General features: G+C 32.6%; 1 protein-coding gene across 5 annotated transcripts in view; it reads left to right on the forward strand.

Annotated features, from left to right (window-relative positions):
- The window catches only part of LOC147810633 (putative inorganic phosphate cotransporter), a 63,103-nt gene that overhangs the window by 10,046 nt on the left and 33,706 nt on the right, over positions 1-19,351 (forward strand). For 3 of the 5 annotated variants that reach the window (XM_087160612.1, XM_087160613.1, XM_087160614.1), the window contains exons 3-11: positions 381-601; positions 2,795-3,028; positions 5,581-5,764; positions 5,843-5,970; positions 6,898-7,047; positions 8,623-8,755; positions 10,072-10,227; positions 10,409-10,494; positions 13,118-13,578. In XM_087160612.1, the coding sequence (XP_087016738.1) occupies positions 381-601; positions 2,795-3,028; positions 5,581-5,764; positions 5,843-5,970; positions 6,898-7,047; positions 8,623-8,755; positions 10,072-10,227; positions 10,409-10,494; positions 13,118-13,333 (1,508 nt within the window). In that variant the 3' untranslated portion in view covers positions 13,334-13,578. Of the gene's footprint in view, positions 1-380; positions 602-2,794; positions 3,029-5,580; positions 5,765-5,842; positions 5,971-6,897; positions 7,048-8,622; positions 8,756-10,071; positions 10,228-10,408; positions 10,495-13,117; positions 13,579-19,351 lie in introns of those variants that run through there. The other 2 variants (XM_087160616.1, XM_087160615.1) reach the window with 2 other exon arrangements.

Consider the following 19,351-nt stretch of genomic DNA (forward strand, 5'->3'; position numbering starts at 1 on the left):
GGTACTTTTAAATTAGAATTTTGGGTCATGGTTCAACTGGTTCACTTTTTAAATAAAGTGCGCAAACTACCTGTAAAAAAGCTTGTGGAGGCTTTGTGATGTATGAGGTGATGTATTATCACCGTGATATCTCATATGGATTATTAATTTAGTATGAAGCTATTACAGATGAATTTTTTAAAAAACTAATATATTTGTTTGCTGTTGGGAATTAAATTATAGTGAACATCACGAAATTCACGACACATTATTTCATGGTTAAAGATTTTCATTAAGCATTGATAAATTCGAAAGCCTTACTCTTTAATATAATACTTGAATGATTAAATTTTAAAAATTCTCTAGTAAATGTGCTAATAATATAAATAATAAATTTCTAGATTTGAAGAACCTTTACATCCCCAGGAGACATGTGATTATTCTTCTTGGATGTTTTGGCATGCTGACAGTCTACACCATGAGAATCAACCTTAGCGTAGCAATAGTGGCCATGACGAACCATACGGTCATGAGTCCTTTAAATAGCTCCATCAGTGAAGTTTCAGAATGCCCAAATCTTATTGAAATTCGTTCCACGGATGAAGTCCTCACCCCCTACACAGTAAGAAAACAATACATAAATATCAACTTCTCCCGTTTTTACCCATTTGTGCCTTTTAAAAAATTGGTTTATTTTTATTTCTTTAAAGAGAAAAAGTTTCTTTCATTTTGTAGAAACGTAGTTCTATTTATCATTATAGATTAATAATATAAATTTTAACAGGAATTGGACAAAAATACTGAATTACTTCTATGTTAACTCTATATAAATAATAAGGAATTTTTGTTGAATAGATTTAATTCTAATAAATATCATGTTTGACCATTCTATTTGTGATGTCATAAATTGAAAGTCCAGATAGCGCGTAAAATGAAACAAACTACGCCTAACCTTAAAATAAGTTTCAAATGAGCAAAATAAAAAACATTTAAATATAAACTTAACTACCACTAGAATAAATTTTTACAAAAGGCGTTGAAAGTTGGCAGCTCCGCATACGTATTATTTTCTCAAAATTTTTTTATACAACCGTTTTTTAAATGTAACTGAATTTCATTAACCCGTTTCGTCCTGAACTTATAAATTGAAATGATACAAAAAGTGGTTTTATGGAAAAAGTGGTATAATATGTTATCGAAATTAATTGTTTTTTCTACTGTTAGGGCAATCAAAAATTCTTTGCTAAATCTAAAAGATCATTATAATTCTAGATCTTATCAGAAATAACTAAATCATTGTGGTATCTGAGAATCTTTTAATTCACCCAGATAAATGAAAATGCTGAAAAAAGTTTCCAACCACAATGAATATCTTTGAAAAAAGGAACTGTCCTAAATATATGACGCTGGGCGTTAACCGGTTAATACTGAGCTCAATTTTCTTCTTTAATCCTATGTAGGGCCATTTTTTCTGTATATATATAAATATATATATATATATATATATATATATATATATATATATATATATATATATATATATATAAAAGGAATAAATTTATTTTTTCTTCTTCTTTCTTTTCGTCTTCATCTTATACCTCATAGTTTCGTATGGAGCATAGTGCATTTTCCCGGCTCTCCATCTCAACGTGCTGGTGGCCAAACACTTTATTTCTCTCTATGTTTTGTCCATTTTATTCAATTTAGAAACCATCGTTGAACAGTCGACCCAATTTTGGAATTACGACTGCTAATGAACTTCTTACTAACTGACGCAGATACTTTTTGACGTCGCACAAGACGGAAGTAAAATTCGTCTAGTCGTCAATATAGTCAATGCTCAATGCTGCACAATAGGCTATCGCAGACGGTTTGGCAAGCCTCCCTGAGGATGATCCGAAGACATAATTTTGAAGCTTTGCAGAGGGGATGGCTTCCTCGCTATGGTAGCCCGAAGACCTGTGTGCAAAGTATACTTTACGGTAAAACAGTTTAACGAGGACTGACTCAGGCTCATCAAAGTAGCATACCTGCCAACTTCCACTCTTTCCGATAATGGATTTTCAGAGTGGTTGTAAAACAATAAACTTTAAACAATCTGACTCAAAAATATATTTTTATTTTGATCCTGTTGAAATTCGCTTGGGCAAGGATTATTCTGCATTGATATATTTATTGTAATTATTTATATGTAGTGGTGGTCAAACTCATTTATAATTATCATTATAATTCAAAAAGTTAATTGGAATAACCTGAGTATTGCTACCACTTTAAATACGAAAATAAAATCTTCTGGAAAATCCGGAAAAGTTGGCAGGTATGAAGTAGTCACCCACTCCCAGACCTAACAACTTTTAATCCCTTCCATTATCATTGTTCCCAGTGGTATTAAAATGGAATTAAAACTTCAATTTTAAGCAAACAAATACGTTGTATTTGAAAAAAATTAAGTTGACAACCTTGATAGTAACGCATATTAATATATAAGCTTAATTTTTGTAAGAATAGTGGTGATCAAAATCATTTAAAAATTAAATTTATAAAAGAAAAAATAGTATATATTTACTACCACTTTAAATATGAAAATAAAATCTCCCGCAAAATCTGGGAGAGTTGGCAGGTATGCCCACTCCTCTTATTAACCTAAGGCAGTAATGCTTGAGTTCTTTGTTCTACAAGAACTGTATCTTTACAATCAGTCCACTGCAGAAGAAGGTACATTCATTACATGCTAATAACTTGATCACGATTTATATTGTCTTAGCAGTAGATATTTTGTTGCATCATTAGAAACAAGAATATATTTTCTTTCCAGGGAGACAAGTACAACTGGAATTCTAGAACTCAAGGTGTCATTCTAGGTGCATATTATCATGGATACGTTGTTACTCAGTTACCAGGTGGCATTCTGGCTGAAAAGTTTGGCGCTAAATGGGTGTTTGGCGGTGGTGTGCTGGCAACATCAATATTTTCCTTGTTAACTCCGTTAGCTGTCAGTTGGGGTACAACTGCTTTTATTTGTGTTCGAGTGCTTCAAGGTTTTGCTGACGTAAACATACTTATCATTAAATTTTCAATCCTTACCCATCTGCATTTTGCGCAAAATTTAATTTCTACATCTAAAGAAGTTGCAAAATTAATTTCTTAGACTTATACTAAATTTGAATGATTTTTATAATCCATAGTTTATGAAATACTGCATGAAACACCTTAGCCTATTTCTTGAGTTAAAGGTATAATCGTTCAAGTACACTTCCAAATAGTAATTCTTCAAATTTGTGCTAAGAGATTAGTGCTAAGAGAAACAGTTATTCCTCTTCGAAATTTATTTAAACTAGTGGGCTGCTCTCCGTGCTCGCTAACGCTCGCCAACCCCCGAAAATTGCTACGCAATCTTATGTGGTTTGCTTCGTAAACCAAGCTCGCTTCTAACTTAGGTACATTGCAAATGCATAAAATTCTAAGAATTCAAAACAATAATTCAAATCCTTATAACAACTTTTTTTTAGAAAAATTACATCTTTTTAGTAAAAACTAAGTGATTAAACTAAATTTGAATTCAAATAAATGGGATGTAATTCGTTAAACCTATTAGAAATGTGCTATACTATAAAATCTTAAAGCGTAACAGCACGACTGAGACTCTTTTTTCAATGAATAACTAATAACAATAATAAAACAAATAAACTCGTGATATAAATCAAAAAACGTCAAATAAATTCGTAAAAAAAGCGCTTTCGACAAAATACTAAGACATAGATGTATCGACAAAGACTACTCACTTCTGCCTAGCTTAATAGTATGAGATTGCCGCAGCTGATAGGGTGAATTTCGGAAGAGACCACATTTGGTGAGAATGCTCTCTCTGGTTATTTCAGTTTCCGTTTTTAAAAGCGCTATATGATGAGCCTCCTCAGCTAGATTTGGCATGTGACATTTTTAGCGGCAATCATTGGTCGATTTTTTAGCGTTGCCATTCGGGGAGTTATAATGAGGCTTTTTTTGTCGCCGTGTAAGAGAAATATATATATAGATTATAAAATAAATTATTCATAATTTTTCGAAAATGGATGGGGGGAAATTTCACACTACTTTTGTTTAGATTTTATATATTAATACAAATATAATTGCGATAATATATATCAGATATTTTAATAACTATTTGATTTTATTATTATTACAAAAATATCAAAATATATTTTACTTGTTATTAGAGAGTCAGAAAAAATATATAAGAAAGACGTCGGCATCCCATCTGCATCAAGGATGAAAAGGAAATGTAATTCGATTCTAGGAGGTCAAAACTTTTAAGCTGAAACCCTAAATTCAGAGTAAAATTAACCATTTGGACTCCGATGCCCTCTTTAATAGATGTTGCCAACGGATATTATTAATTGCAGCTCGATTTGAGAATCACGTAAAACAAATATATTTAAATATTTTTAGGCCTAATATGACGCTATATCACCATTTAAAATTAAAATAAAGCTAAAACTAGAAACCTTCATGCAAATTCAACTAGAAATTTGCTGCAACTGTTTTTGTTTTAAAATATTTTTGTAGCTTATCTCAGTGTCTCCGGGCCTAAGCTTTTGAAAAATAAAATTGTGGGTGTAAAATTTTAGTTAAAATTTGTGCATAATACCATGTTTTGTAAATGACAGAGGATCTATCCCCATTTTCGGCTTGAAACTTACTTTAACCCTTTCAATACGGCGAAAAATCAGCAGGGGTGAAAGCGAGACGGAAAAGAGGAAAGGCTGGTAGTAAAACCATTTCAGTTATAGTTAGTTTTGGGGAAGAGTTTACTTATTCTTTTTTTGAATTTTGCAACATTATCTACTTAATCTTGGAAAAGAAGCAGTTTTATATATATGCCAGAATTATAAAAGAAATCTTGATAGTTACAGATATTTCATTTTTTTCGAAAAAAATGCTGGAATGAAGTGTTTTACGCACCAGGTTTTTCTCTTTTCCGTCTTGCTATATAAGGGCTTTCACCCATGGACTGGGACAGCAAATGTCCCGTCCGGTGCGAAAAGGTTAAATCGATGAGTACCAACTTGTTAAACTTGAAAGTAAACTTCTATTACCTTCCAAACGAGCCCAGTGTTGATCTCATTGTCACAGTCATGCCGTAGGCTACATGCTACATTTCCTAGGCTCATAAAAGTTTGCAAAAACTGAGAAGGGTTTTGGCAGAGAGTTTGAAAACTTTTATCTAGGTGGGAAAATTTCGCCAAATTCGCGATTTTTAAAAAGTTTAATAACTTTTAAAATTTTTAAGTTATTTGCTTGTTATAAATCCTAGATAATTTTTCATGGCAAAATTATATATAAAATTTAAAATCATCTCATTGCTTTAAATGCAAGGCCCTTAAACTATAGCTTTTTTTTTCTTTGGCGATAGAGCTTCGAAAAACAGCGTTAACTTTCATGAGACTCAAAAGGGGTTGTCATAAAATAATAAAAAAACGATGGAATTTCGCCTCAATTTTTTATTAACAAGCAATAATAAGAGAGACTTAAAGTAAACAAACAAGTTTCCAAATATTTACTTAACTATCTGAGACCTGAACTAAGTTTCCTTGCTCTTTACAGGGTGTAACAGCACCTTCAATTCAAATCGCCATAAGCAAATGGTCGCCAAAAATGGAACGTAGTCGAGTTTCAACAATTATTTTCTCAGGAGTCATGGCTGGTGAAGTTATAGCGATGACACTTTCAGGGTTGCTATGCAGCTTAGATACGTTTGGCGGATGGCCATCTGTTTTTTATTTGTTTGGTAAGTATATAAAAGTACTGATAAACTCTGATAGAAGTTACCTTATTAAAATAATTACAAACTTATCTTGTATTTCAGGGGGAATTGGTGTTGCATGGTGCATGTGTTGGTTTCTCTTTATGTATGAAACGCCAGGTATGCATCCAAGTATCTCCAAAGAAGAGTTACTTTATATTGAACAAAACCAAGATGAACCATCAGAAAAGGTTTTAGTGTTTATAATATGTATCTTTAAACATAAATTTTCAAAAGTGCTTATGTTAGAAAGCAAAAGATATTGTGACGTTTATAGTCACTCAAAATTAAAATCACGAGAAAGGGCTACAATTAGAGTTCTAGAACATCACAAAGTCTTAAGTGACCTCAAAAAATGTTTGAGGTTACTCCCTCGAACCATTAAGAATGAGACCTAGTAAGTGAAGATCCGATCATAAGATCAAAAATTATTCAGAGGGAGGGGGTTGTCAGTTTATTAATTTTTTTTTTTTTGCTCGCGGCAAAAAATTTGGTTTTGAAAGTTTCAAAATCAAGTTTTACTCACTGTTTCAAATCAATAATTCAAACATATATTTACAAAATTTCCTTTTTAGACACTTATCCTTTGAAGTAAACCATCGGTGAGCCATTTTTATTCTGAATACAGCTTCAAATGCGATTTTTAGAAAATGGACACAGCTCAGAAAATGCCTCTTTTCAATATTAAACCCAAATTTAACAACTATTTCAATCTAAATCCAAATAATTGTTTTAATCCAAATTTCACAAAGAGTAAACTTTCGTACACGCTTTTTCAGACACTAAACATAATCAATATGGGGTAAAACTTCAGCCTACGGGATCAGGAGGGTTCATACGTATCTTTTCAAGAATCTCTTCGTACTCAGAATCGTAAACGATTAAGTGATTTTTGAAAAAATATTTAAATTCGTACAACGGCAATTTAATAACACTATTATGAATATGCTCATTTTCTTAAAAACTCATTTTCAAATTTTTCCAGCAAAAAAATAATGTTCCCCGTCGACATTCTTCTTTCTCTGATTTTTTTTTTATTTATTTATGAATTTGCGTAATCTTTCCCAATAACCGCACTAAGCTGGAAACTATGTAATTATTAAATTTTAATATTCTAGAAAATCCCAATCCCTTGGAAAGAAATAATAATGTCCGCACCTGTATGGGCTTTTACCTTTGCCATGATAGGACATAGTTTCGGTTACCTCATGTTGATGACAGAGTTACCAACTTATCTAACCACAATTCTTCATTATGATTTGGCAGCGGTAAGTGATTTTAACATGTAAATTATCCTTCTCTTCAAAATACGAAATAAGTTTTCTTTACGTTTACAGGGCTGCCAACTTCTTAAGCTTTTTGTAAAAAAACTTTTTCAAGTAATAGCTAAGTTTATGCTTTAATTCATTATATTTTTCTTAAACTATACCTTATTTTTCAGACCACTACATATAAATGATTTAAAAGTTCATATGCAACGCCACTTAGTACGAGCCTTTAATTTGTTAGGAAAATTACCAAACATTTTGGAAGATTTGGTTATTAAATGTCTACTACTCTATCAAATATTTCGCAGAAAACGTAGTAGTTTGCAGGCATGCATTTAAACTTGCTTTACGGAATGATCATCATTTTTATCCCCTTTAATAATTATTTTGATTAAAATTAATTTTTATTTCCATTAAAAAATTTTCATAGTTTTAAATAGTTTTTCTTATTTGTTTAACAAATTTTATTTATGGCTACTTTTAATAAAATTATTCTGCTTTTTTTCATTTTCCTATGTTCTTATGCAGAAAGTTATGTCGAGGTAAATTACGCAAAAAATAAGTTATTTTCATTACAGGTTGACAGAAAAACAACAATTTGATCACATATAATACAAAATTATTATACATAAGACAAATTTAAATATGTATAGCCCATTGTGAAACTCTAGTGTGACGTTAATAAAGTACATACCTTCTTACAAACGTATTTGGATTCTTAACCCTCAAATAGGTGGGGAGAAGCCACAATCTGGAACGCATAATCCTTATACTTTCTAGTTTCCTTATACTTTATAGTTTAAGCAAGAGTGCTGTCCTTTATTGTTAATCACACAGTTGAATTCATTAATCTCTATTTCTGAGAAACTATTAAACCGATTCTTTTCAAATTTGGATTTAATCATTTAAAATTGTGTAGGTTTAACTGGTGTAAGAATTTACTTATCTTCATTTAAAAACTTTTATCACCCTTAGTAAATTAAATAATACAAAAAAATATTTCTTCATGAAATTATATTTGGGTAATCGAGTTTTATGTTTGACGTCAAAATATATCAATTGGCTATAATAATTCCTTATAAATGTTGAAATAAGGAGAAACTATAATCAACATCTAGAGATCTAAAGTTTCGGTGGTGTTGAAATATGTAGAAAGTGTAATCAACATTAAGAAAGTCAAAGTTTCTATTTGAAATACATAGAAGTTGTAATAAACATCTAGAGATCCAAAGTTTTGACCTCCCTCATGCCTAAATTATGGGTACCCTATTTTTCAGAAAACGACTACCCTTCCTCTTACAGTTACAAATTCAAGTTTACATTTCAAGTTACAAATTCAAGCACACAGTTCAAAAGTAAAGTATTCAAATTCATCGATAAAAATGTAAATTTAATCAGAGAAGGTTTGTTTTTTGAGTCTGATTCTTCAACTTAAAAGTTAACACAAATTAGTTCGCATATTTGAGGTTAGGTTCTTGAATCATTAACACTGAGTTCCAACACGTGAAACTCCGATCACTGGATCGTAAGTTATTTAGGGTGTATGTTTATGAACATTCGTATTCAATTCTTTAGAATGGGTTCCTGTCTGCAATTCCTTTCATTCTACAATTGTTTGTTTCATGGATTGCATCATGGGCTGCTGATAAACTTAGGAAGGCCAACAAGTTTTCCATCACATTCATTCGAAAATTGTTCAATACTATAGGTGAGAATTCAGTATTTTACTTTATTTTAATTTTTTATTTAACTTAGTACTGCACAGAGTTCGCAACACTTTTACTCTCATTATCTACTCTACATGTAAGGCAGCAAGCCAGGCTGTCCCGACCCTTATTATTTAGTAACCAAATTATTTCATGGTGTTATACGATGATTATACTATCTGCAGATTTTGTCTTGTATCCATTTACATCCATTTTTATAATTGTATAAGGAATCTCAAAACGGTTGAATGTGATTAGTAAGGGTGCATAGCCCTTAGGTAGAATTAAGTTTTTTTTAGGTACGTATATAATCCGTACGCTTCCCTTCTTTTGACGGAAATGGGGGTGATTTGAGGGAAGATAATTGAAGTGAAACTCCTAATGCGACTTCCAACAAGGTTGCGTTAAACGTTTAACGTTACCATGGCAACAAACGGCCTGTGATCCTTGCAGGAAATTTTAATGTGAATTTCTCGTTACCTGAAGCTGAAACATTATTAACCTTCCTTAAGGACAAATTTGGATTGGAAATGATAAATGGTGGGAATGATCCAGCAACCAAAGGGGGAACTACCATTTAAGCAGTTTTTGCAAGAAATATTCAAAAAATAGAACTCAAACATTTCGTATCTTACTTTAGTTATCATAATCCCATTGTAAATGTTATAGATATGGATATTTCTCCACTCGAAAATGATAATGATCGCATCTTTTAGATGCGATCAATTGCGAATTGTAAGCAATGTTAATAAAGTTTGTCTTAAAGAAACAATATGATATCACTAAAAATCAATTTCTATCCCTTCCTATTTTCATTTCCACATTACGAAGTTTCACTTCTTCCGGGCTGAGAGACTCCACGCACAATTTTTGATTTAACGTTTCTGATGTATTGTTTCACGATGAATTGAATAAGAGAATCCCGTAATGATCAAACTAATAGTTTAAAAGTTATAAACGTTTCACGTACTAAAAGTAATATACAAAAATAATCAAATAAGCAACCAAACAATTTTTTATTTGTTTACGGATCTATCATTACGATTAAAACATGTGAGGCTTTGCTTCCTTTGCCTTTTTTATCACTGAATTAAATGAGACTATACACTAGTCAATAGAAACAAATAGTTGTAGTAAGAGATTTTATGTATAAAGAGTACTATTTTGGCACCAACTTTACTGTATTAATTATAGTTAATTTTTTATATACTTAACATTATTGATTAATAGGAATTGATTAATTTAGGAACTATTTATAAAGAAAACATTTTGTAGTTCAGAATGTTCAAATTAGGTTATTATAATTATTCTTTCTTAGGTATGACGGCGCCAGCTATTTGTTTATTGGCTATAACACAATCTGGTTGTCGTCCCGAACTCATAGTTGCCTTACTGTCCATTGGATTAGGAATTGATGGTTGCGTATTTTCAGGATATAACATTACCACTGTGGATATGACGCCTAACTTTTCTGGTAAGTTCAAGATAAATGAAGCATTTTAAAATGGAAATTTGTATAGGATGTTATAATAGAAAAATTTAAACTTATATGTTAGTTTGCTTTTCCTACTATTTTAGATTATAAACTTCATGTCTTGTTTTAAGTTAGTATTACTTTTAAAAACTTTATCAAATATATTGTTTAATCGCTTTAGGAACTATTTATGGCATAGCAAACACAATCGCTAGCTTGTCTGGTGTTATAGCGCCAATGGCTGTAGCGTATTTCCTGCATAGTGGAGTAAGTTAGATTTCTCTTATATTTTCAATGCTAAGAAAAATAATAAAATACGGGGTAGAGCAGCTGTAGCTCAGGGATGGAGAGTTTGCCTCCCAAAGAAGTGATCCCAGGTTCGAATACCAACAGTGACTGGCTGATACGAATTCTGCTTCCGACTAGCACTGGCTAACGTGAAATATCCTCAGTGGTAGCAGGATCAAGGGTTAAGGTTTCGTAGTTCTCCTCTTCATTTAACGCAAAAGAGGGTTAGTTCCATCAAAAAGTTCTCCGTGAAATCCAGTCTGTCCCAATGCTTGATCCAAGAGTTCCCTTGTCTTTTGTTTTGGGTTCAAAATTATAAGGCTATAAAGTTGATCATTGATAGTCGTAAACTCAGAATTGGATCTGCTCTTGAACCCGGGATAAATAAAAAAGTTAATAAATATGGGGATGACAGGGGTGTAAGATGCATCAAAAAAGTAATTATTAAGCAATCGCAAAATGAATTATTGTGAAAAACCGAAATAATTTAAATTGTTTATTTTAAAAAACCAAAGACCGTCGGACTTTGTACTAGATATACATGCAGTATCAATGCAAATAATAGAAAGTTAGCTATTGTAGATTAAAAGAAGAATAAAAAAAATTGATTTTATTAAAATTGTTTCGGTCAATAATTATGAAAACAAAAAACAATTTGCACAATTAAAAAAAATGCGAAACAAATTGCACAATTTAAATATTTGGAACAAATAAATTTTTTAAAATTTATTTCCTTAACTGTTACGTTTAAGACCTGCAGTGGATTGATCGTAAAGACATGAATTCCCTTTTGAGCATCAAAGTCAAGCAACGCTGGCTGTTGTTAGTAAGCTAGTGGGAGACTTAGATCAGTCTGCCGTAAGAACCGAGGGTGCGTGGTATTGGTCCTCGTTAAACTGTTCTACCGTAAAGTGCTCGACTTCGCGCGCTGGTCGTCGGACTACCAAAGCAAGAAGGCCATCAAAATTGTGATGGCATGTGATAGCAATCTCTACGATGTTTTCCAGGCAGTCGCCAATAACCCATTGTGTAGCTCTAGTGAAATATAAATAAAGTACCTACCTACCTGTTACGTTAAAATACGAAATATAGTTATTAAAAATGCCTTTTAATTTTAACGTATATAAAAAATAAAATAGAAAAAAGATAACGGGCTCCATCTTCTGCTCTTTAACGCTCTACTAATGTTCTTTACTATCTCTTTTTTCATGCGAAAAATAGTCAATATCAGTCAATTTTATACTATGCATTAAAAATTAACTAAAAGCAATCACATAAATTTATTATTCATGATTATAAAAAATGCACTAGATTTATTTTTACTTTTTTCTACATGCTATAAACTAAATATGAACTAAATTTGAAAAATAAAATAAAATATAAAGGAAACTCGTCTGATTTCCGTTAATTTCTGTTTAATACTCGCCATGTTTTCTCGCAATTAACTATTTTCTCTCTAAATTATTAGTAACACTCCATAAGTTAAGTTTGGAAATGCTTTTTTAAGTATTTTTGTAGCAATAAACTTACAAAACAATACACTTACAAAGCACACTAAGCTCATTTAAGCTACACTAAAAGTGGCATAGTTTCAATATAGGTCACTGGAATATTATCCAGTGGAAGTTTGGAGTAAATTCGACTGGTTAGAAAACAATATCACGCTGGCTCCAGCTAAAAACAGCGCATCTACACAAAGGTTATAGCATAATACCAGCTTAGTACGCCACTCGTACACACAAGTCATCGCGTGGATGCCGTCTTAGTACGGCACTCGTACTCACAAGTCATTGCGTGTAGGACTGCTTTGTATGGTTCTCGTACTCACAGATCATCGCATGAGCGCAACACCTCCTAGAAGTATGAAGGCCTCAGCACGGATCAATTTAGTAGTCCGATGTGACGAAGTTAACTGCGCAGTTGATGAAAAATAAGAAAGATTTCATTACGTTCGGGGTACTAAGCTGCGCAGTGGTTGAAAATACGGCGTATGTCATTACGTTTGGACTACTAAAGGATATTTATGGTAACCCGTGCAGAGGCCTACTCTTTTCTAGGAGGTGTTGATGAGCGCCGGCTTTGTATGGTTCTCGTACGCACAAGTCATCACGTGGACGCTGGCTAAATACGGCGCACGTACACATAGATCATCGCGAGGATGGTGACTTAGTACGGGGCAAATACTCACAAGTCATCACGTGAATGCCTGCTTAGTACGGCACTCGTACATGCAGTTTAGCGAGTGGACGTCGATTTCGTTCGGTACAAATACACCGGTACAAATACATGACGTGGACGCCGGTTTAGTACAGCAAACAGGTCATCGAGTAGATGTCGACTAAATAAAGTGGGCGTAACGAATAGGTTGAATGCCGATATTTTTGCTCTGCATCGCAAAATATAAAAATCGCTCTTATTGGCTGTAGGGAACATAGATCGTATTGGCGACAACTCGGAACAACAATCGCCAACTCATGTTTCCTTTTACCAATAAAAGCCAGTCTTTTTTCTTCTTAAAAATTCTTTTCTTTTCGGCTAAAAACATGTTTTAACCACTTTTTTGCAAAAACAAGTAATTTATTAACATTAATTTCCTCTTCAGACCACAATAGAAAACTGGAGTAAAGTATTCTACACTACTGTGGCTATTTATTTCATTTGTTCTGTCACATTCATTGTTTTTGGATCTGCTGAACTGCAACAGTGGAATTCTGAAAAAATAAAGGTAAAGAAGATAAAGGACAACACTACGTGTGTCACGAATCCTACTTGTGTTCTAAATCACAGAGCATCATCTCTGGAAACATTTAGGTGCTGATGACGAAGCAATGGACCTTGGTTGAATTGTCTACTTCTAGATCACAGCTTTAGTAGCATAGCTGTTCACCCAGAAGAAACAGAACATTTCAAGTGGTAGCCAAATGACAATAAAGCTAAACTGAATTACTATTGCCTATCCTGAAAAACTTCTCAATATAATAAGTTATGTATCTGTGTTTAAAGTATTTGTATGTAGTAATGGAAAAAATCATTCTATTAATTTAATAAAAACAGTTATAAAGTATTAAATCGTAAAATTTTAATAAACATTTGTAATGAACTTTGATGAAGGGACGTTAAAAAATTTTGACTTGCAATGTGGACGTTGAGATTAAAAGAGGTTGGGAACCTATGCAGGGATGTCTACTGCTCCGCTTTTTGACACAGTTTTAATAAACTGGTAGCGAATTCTATAGTAAAATTTGCAGAATACAGGACTAAATATTTACAAAGTTTTTATTTCCATATTCGGAAGTATAAGTGATTTCAATTTCATTAATTCAGATTGACATTTTCTTTTAGAACGTGTGGTAAAACAACTAATGTCAGCAACATCGATGTCTGTGTAAAGTGTATTAGATTTGAGGACAAGGCGAAAAGAATTTAATCCTGGATGATGATCACTGGAAAAAAAAGTGACGAATTATTGGGTGAAAAAATACCCCTGCTCCATCGTATACAGTATTTTTAATATCTTTAAATTTGATGCTAATTGAAAACCTACAGCTAAATCATACGAAGAAATGAGCAAGTAATAAGCGATAAATAACAGAGTGTACAGTCTTAAGTTTTGTTGCTCATTTCTAACAGTTTTTCATACAGATACATATATCTGCATGTAAAATCAAGAAAACCTAAGAAACCAACCTGAGAAAACCAATTTTTTTCAATTTTTTTTAATGACATAACGATTTTTCTTCTATAATTAAACCTTTTAAATGCAAATAGAGTTCGGGTAAATCTCTCGATTTTAGTTTATTTTGAGAGGGAAGATCTATCGTTAGGGATTCCAGGGCTAACAAATTTCTACGCTTTTTGCAAAAATTTATTCTAGTGCTATCTAAGTTAATGATTTAATGCCTTACTTTTCATTCATTTATAGTTATTTTCCACGCCACTGCATATAAATGATATAAAAATTCATATGCAACCCCACTTTATTGAAGCTTTATCGAATAAAGCTACCATAATGTTGCTCAACACAAAATGTTTTTATGCAAAGATTATAAATTATTTATCACGATGTAGGGTTAGGGGCCGCTGCGTCGCCCAGGCACCCAATCTTTTCGTAAATAAATAAAGAAAGAGGCTCTATCGCAATGAAAATTTTAAAATGCTGGAAAAATTACCAATAGTTTTGGAAGCTTCGGTACATAATTGTCTCATCATCATTGTTGGCCAGGCAACCCAATGTGAGGTAAAGCCTTCCTCTGAAGATTTCTCCATGACGACTTCCGATATATTTTAGATCTCCAATTTTTTTTCATTAATTGCGAGAAAACCAAACTACACTGAGTCAGCCCATCTCAATCGCGGCCTTCCCCGCTTTCTTTTTCCAGTGGGTCTAAAAAGCAGTATCTTTTTTATTGTGTTGTCGTCACTCATTCGAATAACGTGGGCGATCCAATTCATTCTATTTATTTTTATGTATTTAATAATATCAAGTTGTTTATAAATTTTGTACGCATCAATGTTAAATCTCCTTCTCCAGTTAATGTTTTCATTTAAACCACCGTGTATACCCTGCAAAATCTTTCCCTCAAATATTGCGATACAGTTTTCATCCTGTTTTAACATTATCCAAGCTTCAGGGGCGTGTGTCAAAACCGGCCGGGCAAGAGTTTTGCAGGTTAAGAACTTTGTTTTTCTAGAAAGAAACCTAGATTTAAGACGTTCACGCCGTAGCGGGTCACCGGTGGCCCGCGCTAGATTGTCTCAACGGGCGGCGCGTACCACAGGCGGCGCACCGGAGTAAAAACTGGTAACAAATAAATTTCATTCTTTAGTTTTATTCCGGGAATAATAAAAATCCATAACTACCAATTGTTTTTAACGGATGCAATTTTTTAATTGAATTGCTTCTTCGCCGTGATAAATTTCCTTACAGTGAATTGTTATTGTTGAGAACAGAATAACTCCTCCGAATATTATCTAATATTGAAATAGTTCTTCTACCAGTATTTTCTCTTTTCCGTCCCGCTTTTAGAGAACAGCCGGCGTGAACGTGTTAATAAATCTTCTCAGCCCATAATTGTCTACCACTCTATAAAATCTTTTACAAACATAACATTAACGCAACTTTGTTAATTCTTTTTCTTGAAAATGGGGGAAGGTCCAAAATTTATTTTACTTTTTTGTGTGTTAGCAGATACATTTACCTGTAACGTGGAACAATTAGTTTTTCAGAGCAACAATGCTGTTTTAAAAGAAGCTAAATTTTAAAAAAAAGGAAAATTTTGCATTGTTTGAATGGCTACTAACAGCTTGAATAACCCAAGAAAATGCTGGATTGCAGTACCTGTTCTAATAGTGAATTTTAATAAATAGTAATAACGAAAAGAATCGGAACTTGTTGTTTAACTTAGACTTTCAGATCAGAAATACCCCCAAATACTGCATTTTTCACTAACTTTGAGCATAACTCCAAAAGGCAACAATTTTCCAAGGTACACAGAAATTCCAAGGTACATGTCCATAACTAGGCAGCGATATATTAGCATTACGGAAAACAAAATTTTGGGACATTGTTGCTTCCTTATAAAATGTAAAAAAAATACAGAATGTAGGATATTGCTGGCAGGCAGACAACAACATGTTTTTTTTTAAATTTCAAATACAACAACCTTGGAGATTCTTGCTTGCGCAAAAAGAGTTACATAATGCTTTAAGCGACCCGTGATGGCTCACGGGACAGAAAGTTCGCGTTCCAACGAGGTGGTAATTATTATTAAATAATTGTTTCACCATGCGAAAAGTTTAAAAAAAGAAATTGAATACAACAAAATGGTTAAAATATTAAATCTGAAAATTTTAAGGGTTTCCTAATTTTCCTTTGAAAATTATTTCGCGCTTTAAAAGGAAGGAGCTAACAAATGGTAACTTATTTCTCATTGGCTGAGAATGATGATTTCGTGTGCAAAGGGGAGTAGCTATCGCTATGACGCAAAATGGGCGGAGCGAGGGGACTTTGGGTCTGATTCTTTAACGACGACGACCTGCTCCTTTCTTTCTCGGATAAAGTTAGATAAGGGTTGTGACGTAGTCAAAGGAAAACAAATATATGAAAATATAACTCCTATTTTTTCTAATAGATGGCAGCACTAAATTAAAAATAATTTCTAGGTAATTGAAATTTTTGTTGCCCTTAGAATAAATGTTTTTTCCTCGTATATTTATTATTTATTCAAATATAAAAGTATTTAAATATCTTTTCATTTAGGAAAGCAATATGATTAACATTATGTAAAAAAGAAATGTTTTCGAGTTGTTAACTGCGGTTAACAAGATTCTGAAATGCATTAATAAAGATAACGGTTTTCCACATTTCTTTTTTCCTCAGATTTATACATAAATAGAGTAGGAGGGAAATTTAAATATCATTATTTCTCTGTTGTGCTCTTGGCGGTTGCTCATAAAATTATTCTTCAAGCTTCCATTCAAAATGCAAGAAACGTTTGGAATAAACTACGAGGAGGTTTTCGTTTTGTAAAATACGAGCCATGTTGACGATGACAAGAACATATGACTAAAACAATTGCAACTGGAATAATACATCTTATTTTCGAGTGATAATTATTATCTAATCTTTTCACGTGTGCTAATTAATTATGGCAGATAAAAAGCCAACTTGATAAAACTGGACGAGAAACTGTAGCTTTCCGAATAATATTATGCCATAAAATATACAACCTTTAAAAATTTCAGTATCATTAACAAATGTGTGGTGCATAAAAAAGAAGATATCAGCATAATTATGATGTCAATAAAATATACTATTTTAAGTGAAAATTTCCTTTTAGGGTAGTATATTCAACCAGTGTTTTCATATGACCCCAGAAATCAAGACATGATAGGTCGGGTGACCGAGGAGGCCATATAATTTTTTGTATTATGTATATAAATATGTATATATATATATATATATATATATATATATATATATATATATATATATATATATATATATATATATATATATAAACTAAACTCAGCGGCGCGACGGCCCAAAGAGGTCCAAGGCCAACTGTGCTCAGTTTACTTGACCTTTGGGTTAAGGGGTGCAGGAGCAGATGTTCCGGTTATGTGGTCAGCCGAACGCGAAACCCCCAGTGTTTAGTTCCCAATCATGCCTGGTACTCATTTATCGACCCACTGAAGGTATGAAAGGCTGAGTCAGCCTTTCCCGGCCCAAGAGATCGAACCAGGGACCTATGGCACGACATCGCGAAGCGCTACCGCTCTGCCACCGGGCATCTTTTATATATATATATAGATATATATATATATGAAATGTTAATATAGTGAACGAAATGTTCGGTCCCGTGCCTTGCTATACATGGTTAATGTTATTTTTTGTGGATATAGTGCACCAAAAAAGTGAAGAAATTGCATATAAAGAACTTTTTTCTGTCTTCAACTGAATTTTTTTGTAATAATTTTGAAATTTCTACTTAAAAAAAAATACATATGCCGATTTTCAAAACCATTTATAGTGGGGAATGTGCATTTTTTCTTGTTTGCTTCTTTTATCTCACTTTCCCATCCCTAAACAAACAAAGCAGATGTTTCCAACCCAGGTTGGATCAATATGCATTTTCTGTCAGAGGGAATGAGCAATTATTCATTATTGGTCAAAGGGTTGGACACTAATATGTGTTGATAAGGCCCTCATTTCAACTTCTTTTTGCTCTCAGTTCAGTTTAAAAAATCATGCAAACAAGTGTCTCAAATTTAACTATGGCGAACAGTAAACGTAAAGCGTTCTCCATTGATGATAAAGTGGGCAAAATCAGAAAAATTAAAAATGGATGCAATCAAGCTGATATTTGCAGGGAACCAGACTATGCCCGCGGCTCTATTTTCGCCAAATTACAGTCCCTGGCCATATTATTAGGCGCACTGTAGGATTTTATGTCAAATTATAATTATCGGTCGATGTTATACAGCTGTATAATCTTTACTCGAATGAAGCCGGTTTAAACATGGAGGACTTAGTGACTCGACAGACATAACGTGATTCGGTCACCATTTACTCCACGGGGAGCCTTCAGTTGGTGGGGATCGAATCCACGACCTCTTGCACATTATTAGAGTTAAAACCTAATGCCTGAGAAAAACTTTTACGAAGTTTAAAGGTATAACATGAAGGACCCATGGCAATATAAAATCATCTTTTTCTGGACTGATTGCATCTATCTATTGTACAGTATATTGTGCATTACAGAACTATTAGAATATTCAAAAATTGTATACTTTATCTAATATGCTACTTTAAACTTTACATGGAGCAGTTTAAAAATAAATTTTAAAAAGCTTTTCAAGCGAAACCCACGCAATTGGTACATGAAAAATGTCTCCCCATTTTCTAACTTTCAATAAAAAAATAAGTACAGTTTGATATTAATGATACTTTTTTTTAAATATTTATCATGTGATTTAGTCTTTATTAACACTAGAAAGACTGAAACTTAATATATACCTATATTGCCCAAAAGCAATCAAAATGACTGATTTGTGAAGGAACAATTAATGTGTAAAAAAAGAATTCAAATTACTTTTTAATATTTTTTTACATTATTTACAGTAAATATGAACAATAAAAAAATTACTTCGCTTGAAAAAAAATTTGCATTACTATTTTTACATTTTTTGCAAATGAAAAAGCAGATAAAATGACTTCCTTCGGCAATCTAGTGTTATAAACTCCCTATCACTCGACTTGCTGTAGAAAAAAATAGAATTTTGGTGAGATTAGACGTATAAGTAGTTAAACTTTTCTTTGTTTGTTTTTATCAAA

This window comes from Parasteatoda tepidariorum, chromosome 4 (assembly GCF_982258835.1).
Source record: "Parasteatoda tepidariorum strain Cologne lab strain chromosome 4, Ptep-v5.0, whole genome shotgun sequence".
Classification (NCBI taxonomy): domain Eukaryota; kingdom Metazoa; phylum Arthropoda; class Arachnida; order Araneae; family Theridiidae; genus Parasteatoda; species Parasteatoda tepidariorum.